The sequence below is a fragment of the Pristis pectinata genome, chromosome 8, assembly GCF_009764475.1.
Source record: "Pristis pectinata isolate sPriPec2 chromosome 8, sPriPec2.1.pri, whole genome shotgun sequence".
NCBI lineage: Eukaryota > Metazoa > Chordata > Chondrichthyes > Rhinopristiformes > Pristidae > Pristis > Pristis pectinata.
The window spans coordinates 17298870-17315206 of NC_067412.1; the positions used below are offsets into that span (position 1 = coordinate 17298870).

The 16337-nt window shown below is 40.7% G+C and overlaps 1 protein-coding gene across 2 annotated transcripts in view; it reads left to right on the forward strand.

Moving 5' to 3' along the window:
* The first annotated feature begins 3993 nt into the window (after positions 1–3993).
* cpped1 (calcineurin-like phosphoesterase domain containing 1) overlaps positions 3994–16337 on the forward strand; it is a 167786-nt gene continuing 155442 nt past the window's right edge. For both annotated transcript variants that reach the window (XM_052021957.1, XM_052021958.1), the window contains exon 1: positions 3994–4176. In XM_052021957.1, the coding sequence (XP_051877917.1) occupies positions 4107–4176 (70 nt within the window). In that variant the 5' untranslated portion in view covers positions 3994–4106. The remainder of the gene's footprint in view (positions 4177–16337) is intronic.

A 16337-nucleotide genomic window follows, 5' to 3' on the forward strand; every position in this document is an offset into this window, starting at 1 on the left:
AATGTTAAGAAATGTCCTCGTATTGCAGTCCTGACTGGCTCACTCCTTATTATGTGATTGCAACCCCCATTTCTGCATACTCCTGCTGGGGGGTGGGGGTGGAGGGAACTTCATCCCTGTTGGGAGGGGGGAAAGTTATCCCTGCAGTTAGTCTGTCAATGTTTCATTGAGACCATCTCTCATTCATGAAAATTGCAGAGAGTACAGGCCCAGTCTGCTTAATCTCTCCTCAGAGCTCAACCCCCTTTCACCATCCAAGGGATCAATCTGGTGGGCCTTTTTTGGACTGTTGCCTTTGCAAATATATCATCGCCTGGATAGGGAGGACTGACCTGTAAACAATATTCCAGACATGGTCCCACCAGTGTCATTTACATTGCAGTATGATACCTTTACTTTTGCAATGAGGGCCAGCTCACTATTTGCCTTACTGATTGCTTGCTGTATCTGCATATTAATGTTTCGTGTTTCATGCACAGGTACCTCTGAACACCAATATCATGTAAATTTTGCTTTTCTAGCAATTCATATTTACCACATTATATTCCATCTATCATGTTCTTAACCATTCAATATCCTCCTGAAGCCTCTCTGTATTCTCCTCACACACTGCCACCCAGCTTAGTATCATCAACAAACTTGGATATATTACACTTGATTCCTTCATCCAAATCATTAACACAAGTTGTGAACAACTGGAACTGCAGCATTGACGCCTTTTAACAGGCCACTAATAACACCCTCCCAACTCATGAATGACCTATTTATTTCTAATGCCTGTTATATATCAGTTAACCAATCTTCAAACCATGCCAGTGTTTTTAACCCCAATATCTCATGTTCTTATATGGTACCTCTTTTCCTCAGCAGAGGGGGTACATTTGCTACCTTTCAATCTGTGGGATCCATTCTAGAATCTATGGGAATTTGTCAGATTCCAGCCAGTGCATCCTGGCAACCCCCTTCTTGCCATATCCATGGCAACCTCTTAAAACCTTGGAATGCAGGTCATCATTTCCAGGAGATTTTTCAGGTTTCAGTTCTATTAATTTCTCTAATGCTATTTTCAGACCAAAGCATTTTCCCCCCAGCTTTTCCTTTACTCTGGACGGTTATTCTTCACTCTCTCTGAAAGATTTTCTGCGTTTTTATTTGTGAAAACTGGCACAAAATATTTGTTTAATTTCTCTGCATTTCCTTATTCCCCAAAATAATTTCTCCTATCTCAGTCTCTAAGTGACGAACATAAGTTAATCCTTCACTGCAAATTTTTATAGAAGCTTTTATAATTTGATTTTATGTTTCTATTTTTATAATAGGGCTTCTGTTATCTTATCAAAGCTCAGATTCTTTGGGCTTTAGACTGATGAAGTATTCATACAAATGAATATCATTAGCCGAGTTTTCTCTATCCAATTAATTATCAAACAGCTACGTCTTTCCAATATTTAGTGTTTTTATTTCCCATTTCCCCTCACTCTTGCCATTTTTCTCCTGCCTCACTCAAAGGTGCAGACTCACATTGAGAGTGCACCAGACTCCATGGCCTACCTGGGAATTGGCCGGTTCTCAAGTAACTTACAGGTATGACCGAGGTTGTGGGTGAACTTTGGGTGCAGGGTCCCTGTTGCCTTCTCTTCGTTTCTCTGGTGGGAAAGTCCAGGAGGCAACGGCACGGCCAGCAAGGAGTGCGTGAGCGACAGTGGCGCCAAATCCACTTAAATCGATTTTAAAACAAATTGCTTTTTTTTTGAGTTGGAAGCGCCTATATTGAGCTTTATTTTATGCACCTGTCACTTATTCGGAGATTTTCTTCTGAAAGCTGACTGTAATATTGTTGAATGGACGGACTGGTGTCAATACTTCAATTGGTTAGTTCATCTGTCGTCCAGTTGGATTTTATTTTAAATAAGGAGGAGAGTCATCTGGTAGTTGTCAGAATGTGCAAGCTGCAGCTCACGATGATTACTGGATGTTAAGGGTAAGCCACTTGATTTGAATAGTAGTGCCTTTCACTATTAATAAGAAACCAGACAACGCCGGCTAGTCGCCATTCCTTTAGGCCCATGAACGCTGGAAAGCAGGAAGGGAAGGCAGCTCCCTTGTGATCTACTTGTTAAATACAAAAAAAACCTACTAAGGAGTTTTTGTTTAATAGTTCCAGCAATTATGCACAAAAATAGTTAAAAATGAAAATATACTGACTCCATTTCAATTTTATTTTTCCAGCAGTAAACTGTAAAATTCATAGTCCTCAATAGAACGGGAAGGGCGGAGATGAGAACAGCAGGTGTTCAGTGCTGGTGGCCAAAGCTGAATTTCTCCACAGCTAGGAATTTTCCAAACCATGCAGAGATTGACAACTCTTGTGGGGAAAGAACTTTCCGTGTCTGCGAGTGTTATCAGGTTCTGTTTGCACGGTGCTGTTCACTGTGGTCATACCCGGCAACTCTAAAGATTTGCCTGAGTCATTAGAGCATTGTACAAATTAAAATGATTGCGGCTGGAGCCTGCAGCCTGAAAGGTTTCGGAGCAAACTTAATGCAAAAGTTTCAAAATATGCCTGGGAGCCAGTCGATGTTCTTTTAACTTGTCCAATGCTGGGTCATTTTATATTCCTATGTATATTTGCAATGATGGACCTCAAAGCATGGGCACAGCATAACTGAAGATAAGAAAGGCCACTTAGCACATTATAGTTTATCCTTTATTCCCACCTTATCCATAGTTTATTCACAGAAGCTTCCTCCCTCTGGTATATGGTGTTATGACACTAACTGCAAGAGTAACTGGATTCAAGGTCGTCGTCACCATCACCTCTAAGAACAACATTACATGGCTTCATCATTATAATTTTGTTGTACCATGCTTGTGGTTTCAGTAAAAGGAAGACTCGCAATAGAGACGTTTCCCTGTCCTCTTTGGCTGAAGGATTTGTATGATACAACTAGACACCAGAGAAACAAAATGCATGACACTGACATGGACATTGAATTTTCGAATATCAAGTACCCACTGCCCCTGTGTTTCTTTAACATTCCCACGATTCACCCTGGGTCTCTCTCTCTCTGTTTACCTCTTCCATCTTTCCTTCCCTCAACTCACCACACTCTCCTACCTGATTCCATGTGCCTGCCTCCCACATACCCACCTACCTGGGTTTCTTCTCTCCTGGTTCACCTTTCCTATCTCCTACCCCACCTGGTTCCATCTGCCCATTGTCCCTCCCTTATCTGGTTCCAACCAAAACCTACCAGCTTCTTATTCGACCCGTTCCCCTCTCCTTCCCCACATATGCCTGTTATTTTTTTTGTTTCCACGTATCAGCTACCAGCCTCTGTCTCACCCTTCCCTCTCATTTCCACATACCCCTCTACATTCTCAGGCCTGATGCAGTCTTGACTCCAAATGTCAACCATCCCTTTGCCTCCACAGATTTTTCTTGGCCCACTGAGTTCCTCCAACAATGTTTTTTTTTGCTCGTTTATAATGCTAATCATAAATAACTAGTCGTTCCAGGTCTGAAACGCAACGTAACCCATTCATTCTGAAATACCTCTACTAAAACGAAAAAAAGTTCTTTTGTTTCTTGACCTTCACTTAGTAATTTTAAATCCCTAAACTGTTCTGGAGCAGCACCAGTTTAGTTCTCTATGTAAAAAAAACTTTAACAGAAAATGCAACACTTAGGCCATAAGATCTATTTGTAATACTTTATAATGTAAAGGTGCTTGTTTTTATTATATAAAATATTTTATTATATAAATCTATAAAACTTGTGATAATTATGCAAAACGTACTTTTTTTGCAAAATGGAAAGAAATGGGAGGGGTTATTATTTACAATCTGGAACAGTAAGTGCAATTATAAATCCATTTGAACATTTTAAAATCGCTAATAACGTGTCTATTAGTAACCAGAAACACATGCAGTGTTGGGTTCGGTAATACACAATTCGATGAAGAGTCATCCCTTGCAGAAACCTCGTTCTAAAGCAAAACAATCGAAATGCGGGCTGTGCCCTCGCCTGCCCTCCGTAGGACCAAAGGGGAACACAATTTGTATCGAATCAGTTTCGCATCGGGATTAGTGGAGAATAGGCGACCATGGCTGCAGGACGCGAGATGTCCATTTTCCTTAAAGCCCAGCGCAGAGGCTACGAGGGATTTAGCGAAGGTACGGTGCAAGGGAATCCCAAGGCCGCGTTCTGCAACCCCGTGACTCCTCTGCCCAGGTTTTCCCGGCCGCGCCAGGTATTTCTGGGGTGGTCTATCCAGATTCCCGTGACGTCTTACCCGGGTCGGGCATTCCCGGGGCCGCGTTCTAGAACGGCGTGACGCTCCTTCCGGGGCTTTCTCCGTCGCATGAGACGTCTCTGGGCCGCGCTCTAGAAGGTCTCCCCTGGGATGCGGCCTCTTCCCTCGGTGCTTGCACCACATGATGGGGGTGAGGGGAGTAAAGGTCACCTGAAACTGGGGGGGGGTGGCCTCCAGTTGAAAAGATGCAAGTTTAAGCGGCTGTGTTCATTTTTTTAACGGTGGGGGTTAGGCGGCTGGCCGGCCTTCGCTATACACGGGTGTCTTCGTGTTGTATTTGCAGAAACCTGCTGCAAGTTTACTTTCCCTGAGCTATCTCCAGATAGTCTAATGGTAATTCTGTATAGCCTTCCAGTTAAGTAGCGCGCAAAGTGCAACCGTCGTCCTTGTACACCACCTGAGAAGATAGGCAGCACTTCACTGGAATTTATAATGGGAAAAGCGAGGCTTTTGTTTTTAATTGCCAGCAGACCGAGGGGTTAGGTTTGCCTCCAGTGTTTGGAGGTAAGATTGGAGGAATTCTTGGAGAGGTAATGAGCTGACACTTGGGGGTATATGCTAAGGTGCTCTGGGGCTGATTGTATGTGGTGTGCATTTGCAGTAGTTAAGCTTTGACATTTTGATTACTAGGTAACAATCTATGAGCATGCAATGAGGGGGGCAAACTAAAGATGGAAGGAACTGTGATTCCACCTTGGGTAATGTGACTGCCTGAAGTTGCACAAATAACTATTATTAAAAGGCCAGGGAAGAACTTGTAGACTCAAACAGCTCACAAGCAGGCTCGTTGACCCAACATCTCCATGCTGGCTGCTGTACTTATCTATACTAATACCATTTACCCGCACTAGGTCTTGGCCTTCTACGACTTAGCTATTCAAGTGCCTGTCTAGATGCCTCTCAAATGTTGTGCTTGTATCTGCCTCCACTACTTCCCCTGACAGTAGGTTCCAGATATCAATCACTCTCTGTGTGTGGGGAAAAACTTTCCCCTCTGATCCTATGTAAAGCATCTCCCTCTCACCTTTAAACCTATGCCCTCTTGTTTTGGGAAATGAGGACCTCTTTCAATGCAAGCAGTCATTATGGAAAGCACTATATGAGAGGTCAGGAAATGCAATTGTAATGTTCAACACCTGAACTAGAAAAAGATGTAGGACATTTGGAAAAAGACTAATTGTATAGCTCTTTCAAAGTGCTGGCTCTGAGCATCTTCTGTGATCACCTAGACTGCTAGCTGCAGGAATTGCTAAATGGGAAGGTTTTTGATCAGTGCTGGACAACAACAGAAATTGCAGGAAGCAGCATTTCAGGAAAGAACATACTATATACCATTTTCAGTGCACACTTTCTTCAACCAACTCCAGAATGTATTATGGGGGGGAACCTTCATAAAATAAAAGTAGAAGAAACTAAGAATGGTGTGTTTGAAAACCAGAGATCCCTAGTGGGTAGAAATAGGGTTGCTAACTCTAGCTGGCGTTCTTGAAAGTTTGATTGCTATTTTGTGTCATGTGACATTTGATATTATGACTTGGGATTGAGAGTGAATAGAGTGAGAAACTAAGTCCTTGCAGTTTGGGAGAGGGAAAACAGCAAATGGAGTAACAACTGGGCCAGGAAATAGCTAGGTTTGCAAAATGTCACTGGCATTGTGCATCAACGACCCTCTTTCTTCTCAAATGGAGGTGGACCTATTCTGCTGCACAGTACAACCTAGGGCAGAGAGCACTTTTTTATTGAAAGGGGAATGTGTGCAAGGTAACGGTTCACACTGGGAAATGAATGGTCGTGTACCTGATGGAAGAGTAATGTCCTGAGAATCTGGAAATTTAGTGATTTGTTTTAGCAAAGCTTGAGAAAAGGGGTTATTTTTTAACACTTGAAATAGTGATATTTATTCCTATTGTTTATTTTGAATAGAAATTGATGTTTACATGTATTCGACATTCTGATCACTCATTGCAAGAAGGTTTTTGTGCTTTCAATCTGAAAGTTGCTTTCTAATTCTTTGAAATTTATGTTTTCATTTTGCTCAGTACATTAATTTACATTATTATTTTAGATTATATTTCTATCATTAACAATCTGTTTTATTCCCCCCTCAAAAAAAATCCTTCCCACGCTGAAAGCCCGAGTTATTGGAAGTCTTCTTCGATTCTTAGTGACAGGTACTGGATGGAATATTTAAGATGTGGTCTACAGGGGACTCTACAGTTTGATTATTATATCCTTTGATTTGTATTCACCACTGCAACTCAGTAGTTCAACATCCTATTAACTTTAGCAAACCACAAAATGCTGGAGATGTTCAGCAGCTTAGGTAGCATTTGTTATGGGAACAAGAGTTGGTCATTTTTTGATGTCGAAGCCTTAACTGGAAATAAGAAGGTTATAGATGAATGGGATTTTTTTTAAAGAAAAAGGAACGAACCCAAGGAGAAATGGGGAAGAGATAAGAAAAGCACATAATAGTCTTGCACAGCTTTAAGTGACAAACAGAAGAGAGTTTAAATGGCAGAAGTGATGCGTACTCTTCCTTTTCCGTAAAGGAGGGGTAATGAGAGAAATCAAAGAAAGAAAATATCATAATAGTTAAAAGTGCACATATACCTATATACCTGGACTTCATGTTAATAACAAAAGCAACACTATGGAATTTCTGTGCATGTGCAGTTTAATATGGAAATCACAAAGCTTCTGTCGGTGATTCAGTGCACCAGCACGGGGTGTTCTGTTTATAGTCTTTACATTGGGGAGAACCTAAGGTATTTACAAACAACTATAAAATACTGAAAAACGTTAACCCCTGTTGCATGCCTTTTGATAGTGTAATAAGTCAAAATTACTGCTTAGCAAGCCCTCTGACCCAAATATCTGACCTTGTGCACGTGGATTGTTATTTCCATAGATAACTATACAAAATAAGTAGAACAGATTTTAAAGCTTCAGTCTATTAATATTTTAGTTCCTATTTTGCTTTTATTCCAATTTTCATTTGGTGCTCTTAAAATGTTTGCACATTATCATTTATGTTTTGCTGATCTGTAAGAATGCTATTATGTGTTTGCCACTGAGCTGGCTGTGTAACCAATAAAGCTGGGTGCACGGATATCTGTTGAAACAATACCTGATGTTAATTGGTGTCAGCAAAGAGGAGGCCATGCTATAGGTCGGTATATCTTTTATGGGAAGCTCTCTTCAAGGTCGGCAGTGAGTGCCATTATTTCACTGCCAACAGCATCTGAGAAAATGAATCCAGATTCTGTTGTCAAGGAAACAAAAGTGGAGTGTGTCTGACCATCATATTTTTATGGAGAGTTCCCACTGCAAGAACTGATTCATCCCAAAAGATATCAATCTAAATTTCAGGAAATCTGAGTACCTCTTCATGTTGCTAACATTCCCTATGGAAGAGAATGTGAGTTATACTCCTGGCCTTGAGTTATTGGGCTCGATCATCTGACCTAACTCGCAGCTTAATTGCAGCAGTAACATGTGTCACTTGGCCCTTGTGATGATTGAATTCAGCAGGCTGATCCAGTGGTGGATTCTGCTTTGTTTGGTGATCATAGGTGCATGAGGGAGCTCATGTGATCAGCCCTCATTGATGCTGATCATATCAGAGGTATAGCCAAATGTCCTGATGCTCCTCCCCCCACCCCACCACCCCACATGGATGCTTTCTCATGCAGATATCACTTCAAAATCATGAATTTATTTCTGGCTCTATCATACTGAGTGTCCAAATCCGATATGTGTAAGATTTCTATTTCTTGCATCCTGCATCACAATCTTTTCAGCCAAAAAGTGATCAGCGTAGTGGGGAAAAAAGGGTTTTGTTTGTCTATGCCTTTTTCTTAAGTTCCTATGCCTATTGTGCTTTTGCATTTTTATATATTCTACTCTGAAAGGATTAACCAGTGGCCATTTCAAGCTAAACTTGCCATGGAGTTTATTTTCCATTAAGAATGTGTCAAAAGTACTCTTTCCAGCCTCTGTTTACCATATACAAAACCTCTCCCTAGCTGCACTGAATTTTATTTTTGACTGCATTGCATTAAGAAGGACAGCACTTGCATCAAAACTCATTGTAGTCCCATCTGTGCCCAAGGTCAGTGGTGAGCACCATTGCTAAGAACAAAATAGGATTGGAAGTTGTGAAACAATGAAACTGGATTCTGTTGGCAGGAAAACAAGGATGAAGTTTGTCTAACCTACAGATTCTAATCAAGAGTTCCCTCTTGAAGGACTGATTCATCCCAAAAGGTACCCACCTGAATTTCAGGAAATCCCAACAAGCTTTTCCATATTGCTAACATTCCCTGTAGAGAGAATGTGTCAGTTTATATCTCCAACCCCAAGTCTGCCTGACTCTCGCACCTTAGTTGCAGCAACAACATATGCCACTTGACTGTTGATACTGATGGAATTCAGCAACAAATACCATCACAATGTTTTTCTTCCCATGCAAGAGCAGCAGACCACACAAAGTTACAAAACTGGCATTGGAGGCTGTAATCCTATTTCTTGACTATGTTGTTTTATGTTTTGGCTGGAAATGAGGATTGTAATTTTTCCCATTATGTAGTTGTACATCCAACTTGTAGATTCATTTTTAATAGAACCAAGAAATGTTTTTTTTAGAACACATTGACCTAAATGGGTTTCTCTTGTTTCTGCCTTTGTATTCCAACCTCATTTCCATTTGGTGTCTGTCCTTGAATGAAAGTCTCCCTCAATTAATTTAAAGTCTAGTTTCAAATTTTTAAATTCCCAATTTCCCAAGTTTTGTCATTCCATTGCTCAGCACCAACCGCTATTTAGCTTTGACACTGTTTGTGGAAACATTTTTTCTCTTTTCCAGCCTTGGAACATAGAACAGTACAGCATGGGAACAGGCCCTTCAGCCCACGATGTTGTGCCAAACTAATTAACCTAATCCCTTCTGCCTGCATGTGATCCATATCCCTCCATTCTCTTCTGTGTATTCATGTGCCTAGCTAAAGGCCTCTTAAGCTATCATATCTGCCTCCACTGTCACTCTTGGCAGCACATTCCAGGCACCCACCACTTCTTTTAACAAGACAAACCTATCCCACACATCTCTTTTGAACTCACCGCTCTCAGTTTAAATGCATGCCCTCTAGTACTATACATTTCAACCCTGGGAAAAAGATGCTAGCTGTGTACTCTGTCTATGCCTCTCATAATTTTTATAAACTTCTATCAGGTCTCCCCTCTGCCTTCTCCACTCCAGAGAAAACAACCCAGGTTTGTCCAACCTCTCCTTATAGTATATGCCCTCTAATCCAGGCAGCGTCCTGATAAACCTCTTCTGCACCCTCTCCATGGTCTCCACATCCTTCCTATAAGTGGGGTGACCAGAACTGAATGCAGTACTCCTGATGCTGTCCAACCAGGGTTTTGTAAAGCTGCAACATAACTTCCTGACTCTTGAACTCAGTGCCTCGACTAATAAAGGTAAGCATGCCATATGCCACTTTTATCACACTATTGATTTACGTGGCCACTTTCAGGGAGCTACAGACTTGGAGCCCAAGTCCCCTCCTGTACATCAGTGCGCCTCAGGGTCCTGCCATTAACAGTGTACTTCCCCTTTACACTTTAATCTCCCAAACTGCAACACCTCACATTTGCCCGATTTTAAACTCCATCTGCTATTTCTCTGCCCACATCAGCAAGTAATCTATATTCCATTGTATCCTTTGGCAACCTTCTACACTATCCACAATGCCACCAATCTTAGTGTCATCTGCAAACTTACTAACCCACCAATCCACATCATGTGTGTGTTATGTAAAACAAACAGCAGAGGTCCCAGTCCTTGTTCTTTCCTTGATTTACTGACAGAGCCAGAGACCCTATTCCTTTTGGGGTCTTGCTCAGTTCCCCGCCCTTTGCCATTGCAACACTCTGTGCATTCAAATTTCCCTTCAGATCCTGGGTGCTCAGAAGGTCAGTGGCTCTAACATTGCCAAAAAATCTTGCCAATCTGCCTGCCTTCTGACTTGAAATGAAGGTTGGTGCAGGCAGTGCTTGTGTGACGGTCCCATCCATTAAACTTAGATGCAAGAGGATTGCAAGTCTCCTTTATTTCTAGCAAAATTTCTTTCCTTAATTTCTTTCTCTGTACCTGATTTTAACATTAAGCCACTTGAGGCGATCCCTTGGTCTCTGCCGTTTATTTCTCAGTCCTCTAATTTCATCACTAAATAAGATGTGCTACTGTCTGATTGTTCATTAAGAGCCCTGATGTTTTGATGTCCTTGCTGCATCATTATCAGGTGGCAATTCTGGCCACGTACAGCACAGATTTTTGAGCTGATGGGTGCATGATGAAGTGTTACTAACCAGGTGTGTCATGAAGTACCCTTGTCCTGCCCATTAGAGGAATTTTATCTAAAGCTGAGGCCAGTGTTCTGGAAGGACTTCTTCAGATTCTTTATTGATATTTTTCATTCTTTCACAGGGTAATATTATCAGCAATGTATGTTTGCAGCAGGTAACTACTTCCGTAGCAAAGATTTGCTGCAAAGCTCTCAATTATCTTGCAAAGTTGGTTTAGTTCCATTATACTTAGAACACAGAAATGGAGCCACATCAGCATTTGTGCACCTTGAAACTCCTTCCACCTCTCTTCTTCTAACCCTAGAAACATACTTGTGGTTAACTAACTTCTCTCTAAATGTGTCAGTCACTTCAATTATTCCCAGTGTTAAGGAGCGCTACATCTTTGAGTAAGGTTCTCCTGAATTTTTTGTTGAATTTTGTTAATGTTGATCTTATTTTTATGGCCACTGGTTTTTATTCCTCCCTACCTTTTCAAATTATCTACTTGTCACTCTAAACCTTTTTTTTAGAGCAGAGTCCTGTGTCCAATCTTTCTTGATGGGTATAGTAGCCCTATAAAACTCTGGAGGAACTATGAAGGAGTGGTTAGAGTTTATCAGTCTCACTGGGTTGTAGATTCCTTTTGAAACTTTAGCACAGGTTAACAAATATGGTTCCCTTCATGTGACCATATATTGGAGAAAGAAGTCCTTTGTCTTCACATTCATGTATCTTTTATTGGCTGTCTTTTTGTTATCCTGAGAAAGGACTTTGATTCGTTGTAAGTGTGATTATTATTAGGGCAGTAGGTGTGAATTAGGCCCAAGAATAGATGATCATATTTCTCCTTTGTACTTTTGGTCAGTCCTACTTTTTCATGAAACAGTTAAATACCAATGACTTCATCCTCTCAATCCTTCACAATTGTCAGATACTAGTTGTCACATGAAATCAGTTATGTGGCAGATAGGAGAAAAAGGGATGTCAGTTCAGAAAGCAGTTTGAAGAAGGATCACTCACATGCATTGGCCCAGCAAGCTATAATGGGAAAAGACGCAGCTTACTTGGTGGGAATTGTCTTGGCCTCGTCCCTTCATCCTGCTTTAATTGGTTGGCAACTTAAAAGTTTGTTTCTTTTGAAATTTCCAAAATCAAACCAACATGACATAAATTGTGTGCCAAAACAATGGCTCACCTTACTCCAGGAGGTAAGGATGAGTCATCAAGTGCACCCTTCTGACTGTACAAGATTGTATCAGACAGTACTGGTGATTCTCCAGCGTGGTCACCCCCTCATCCCCCACCCCCAAGAGTAAGCCTAGAGGGATCAAATATTAGATAATTGCCAAAAAAAAATCTAGTGGACTATAGGGAAAAGAAATATCTTAAATAATGTGTTTTGTAGAATTCATGGTTTACACTGTATTGTACTGCTAATTAATGGTTTTCTAAATCCACATTCTTTTGAATTAGTTGATTTGTGGGGGTGGTGGGGGGAAGAAAAGGGCATTTCTTTCTTCCTTTAATATAAAGAGCCCTCAATGTTTCGTAAATATATTTACATCAACCACTTTGTGCAGTCTTTTGGCAACTTTTTTTAATCATGCTGCTCTTTGTATTGTTCAATTAGCCTGTAGTGGTATGAATATTAAGTTTTTACAGTGGTATGAATATTAAGCTTTTTCAGTGGTCTTGGCTTGAAAGAACAATTCCATTGTTGGTAACAGTAGTGCTGTTCCAGAGAGAATACCTTTTTCAAGTTTCACTTAATGGGATATAGTCAAAATTCAGGGGAAGAGAGTAGTTACTCTCTCAACAAATTGGCACAATAGACAGGATGGCCACTTTGTGTACTTATCAGCTTTATGATTCTGTTGCCTTTAATTCAGAAGCAATATAAAAGTGGAAATGAAATGTCAGTGCTAGTTTGCCATCATTAGATTAGGATATATGAGCTTGTTTTATGGAGTTGAAGCTGAATAGGTTTTGTCAATCTGTTGTCCCCTAGTAAGGGAAATGTTCACAAACATATTATTCATTCTTTGTCAGCTTGGCTCAGTCGCTACTACAGTTGCATGAGAGGTGATTGCAGTTTAAAGTCTCACAGTGCACTTAAGCAAATCATTTAAGCAATCACTGAGTGTGTGCTGTGCTGGTACCATTTTTCAAATCGGACATTATACCCCCTCCCCATTTGCCGCCTTGGGTGGATTTAACAAGTTGGGGGATTCTAATAGAAAAGTTGGAAGTTGACATGATGTCCTGGCCAACATTCCTCCCTCAACCAACAGCTCTAGCAGATTGAGATTGTTCATACCCCACTGTTGGATTGGGGAGATGGTAGTTGAAGTTTCTGCACTTTCTCATTCAATCCCTTCCCTGTCCTTCAGGTTTCCTCCTGTTCCCAGTAATCTCTGGACTCTCAAATTCTTGTGCAATAGCTGTCATGCAAGTGAACTGAGTTTTCTAAAGTAATTGCAGTGAACTTCAATATTGAGCACAGTGGTCAAGTTTCTGAACTGTCATTCCAGAGACTTCGACTGATAATCCGGGTCATACCCTCTTCTTGCTGCTACCATAAGGCAGGAGGTACAGAGGCCTGAGGTCCCACTCCACCAGGCTCAGGAACAGCTACTTTCCTATAACCATCGTGTTCTTGATCCGTCCTGCACAACCCTAACCCTACCTCAGCAATGGAACACTACAGACCACCTCTTGCATTACCATGGATTTTTTTTTTTTTGCATTAAAGTCTTGTTTTTGTGCAGTTTTTTGTCTCTTCACTGTCTTGTATAATTTGTATTCTTTGTGTTGTCTGTACCTAATTGCCTGTGATGCTGCTGCAAGTAAGTTTTCCCATTATACTTGTACCTTACCATACTTGTGCATGTGACAATAAACTTGAATAAGAGACATGAATTCAGATATCACAAGGTAAGTAAATCCTGGAGTATAGATAAATGAAATTATTTTTGTTGTTTTAAAACCCAATGGGTTCACTTGCATTTTTTTTCATGAGTAAAATAGGCCAGCTTGACCTAGTCTGACTCCAGACTCTCAGCAATGTAGTTGAGTGGAATTTGATATGGCTGAGCAACCCACTCAGTGCAGGAGCATCAGGGAATAGTTTAAATGCTGACCTTGCTCATGGTAGCCACAGCACTCAAAAGGGTCAGTACAAAATCCATGGACAACCCCTCAGGAATGAAATATACAAATTCTTATTCACTGATTTCTTGCATTTAGATCTTGTTCAATTTTCCATTTAGGTAAACAAGTTAGATAATTGAGATTCTGGATTAGCATTTGTCACAAAATTACACAATGTTAACACCAGTATGTAGATTGCATATTTTTAAAAAGTAAATTAATTTTCTATTTTACTTGGAGAATGAAGTAATAGCAGAAACACCGAGTAGCCAAAATAATGAAATTAATGAAGTGGCTTTAAACCAAAAGGCCTAAAATCAGTAGCAGGTAAGCTTTCAAAACCCATTATAATGTGTGATAGATTTAATACTCACCTAGAAAAATGTGAAGTTGTTAAAAGTATCTAATTTATAGCATGTCTCAGATGTTTCTTTGGAGAAATATTGATGAAGCAAACTTCAAATTTGAAATTGTTTTCAAATCTTTTAATGTCAATCCCCCTCACCATAAGTTCCTTTAACCATAAAGCCCTCAAGTCCAGCCTCTGAAACATGTCCCAAAATAATTGTTTCACCAGTTGGACCATATACAACAAAAACACTGGGAGAACTCAGCAGATCAAGATGTATCTGTGGAGGCAAAAGGTATAAGTCGACATTTCGGGTTGACACTCGGCAACAGGACTGAGGGGGAACAGGAAAGGTGTCAGTATGTAGCAGCACGCTGGGTGGGATAAAGTCTGGTAGGTACCAAATGGGGAGGGGATGTTAAGTAGATGGAACTGGGTGGGGGATGGGACAGAGGCTGATAGGTGGAGCTAGATGGGGAAGGACAACATGTTCAGCTCCCTGGATTCTCTAAGTACCAACCTAGAAGAGCAGCAACAGAGGCTAAACAGTAAAATCAGAATGCCATAGTGGATCTAAATAATTACACAACCAAATGGATCAGGTCAAAACTCTAATATGGACTGAAACACCTTCAGTGCCATTCTGAATAACCTTTAGAGTAGTCATGGACCATGAATTCCCAGGAGTTGGTGTTTTTTTTCAAGCAGGTTTGGAAAACATTATTTTTTAATCTTTTTCTCTCTCCATCTAGTAATCTCCTGCTGTGACAGATTTTGAAATAGTATCTGTTTCTGGATTCTGGTGTGTTGTACGTGAGCACAAGTCTTCCCAAGGAAGCTAAATGGGTGATTGTCATTAAAGCCCCAATGTAGAGGCTGAAGTAGAGCTGATGTACAATTGAATACTTTCTGTTGGTCCTGTGTCATCTCCCCTCCAGAATCAAGGTCACCAACCTCTGGTGGGGCTACAGGGGCATAATGATAATCTGGATTTGTGGATAAAGGAAGATAGCTGTTGGTCATTCAATGCAGTATGACCTGGACAATGTTCAGGCATGGGCTGATAAGTGGCAAATAGCATTTGCACCGCAAGTGCCAGGCAATGACTCCCTCCAATGAGAGTCTCTCACTCTCTATTTCCCTCATTCAAATCATTGTCATCATCTGGTTCTACATCAGTGCTTAGAGCAGGGTCAACATTGACCAGAAATTTAACTGGGGCAGCTAAATGCAAATAGTAATTATTGGTTTTGTGTATAATAGTTTAATATTAGAAAATGTCAGTTTATGGATTTGTTAAATTATGTACAAAGATTAAAGGGCATGTGAAAACATGCGGCACCATGGATAGGAAGTTGGTTAAAGGACAAAGCGTGAACAGCAATTTCATTGGAATTTGGATTGAAGTGATGAAACTGGCAGTGTCCATTAGATGGATATTAGCATCCTTCTCTCTCTCTAGAATTTATTGATGCCAGAAAGGTAGCCAGTTTTATTAGTGGATAATAAGCATCATAAGTAGTCTTGGGAATTGTATAAATCGGGAAGGTAGATGTTTTGTGCAAATTAGTGCACACATGAGATGGTGCACTCAAGGAGGGTGAATACCAAGAGGGCTTGCATACAGTGCTAATCCTTGAAAGGACTAGAGAAGAGGATTCAGATAAATGCATTTTTTTAAAAAAACAACCTTGTTAAAGAAATGTGGATGGGGATGTTCAGCTTTGTAAATTTGGATACAGAAGAACTAAGGAAGTGGACAATCTACACAATATTGTCTAGGCTACAGATGGCTTTAATTTGCTAGCAGCTGATCCTGCTTTACCGTCAATATAATGTGGGTGGTCTCTGGCCAGATAGGTGAATGGAGGTGTGTGTTTTATGAGAAAGCTAGGAAAGGGATATCCAATATGTAATGTGTCACAATATATCTCTGTTTCTCATATTTTTGGATGCAGAGATTTTTGGCAATTGACAGTAATTTTATTTCTCAGATGGTGCAAAGTGGATGATGTCAGAGCACCCATCTGCTCTGTACCCTGCACAATTTCCTTATCCAGTGACTAATCAGGTGCAATGAATAAAGAGGTGCTGCAGGTAGTTTTTCCTGCTATGTTGTTTTCCCCAAGTTCAGTCTGAACCTGTCTGGGTGGGGGAAATCAGATGAA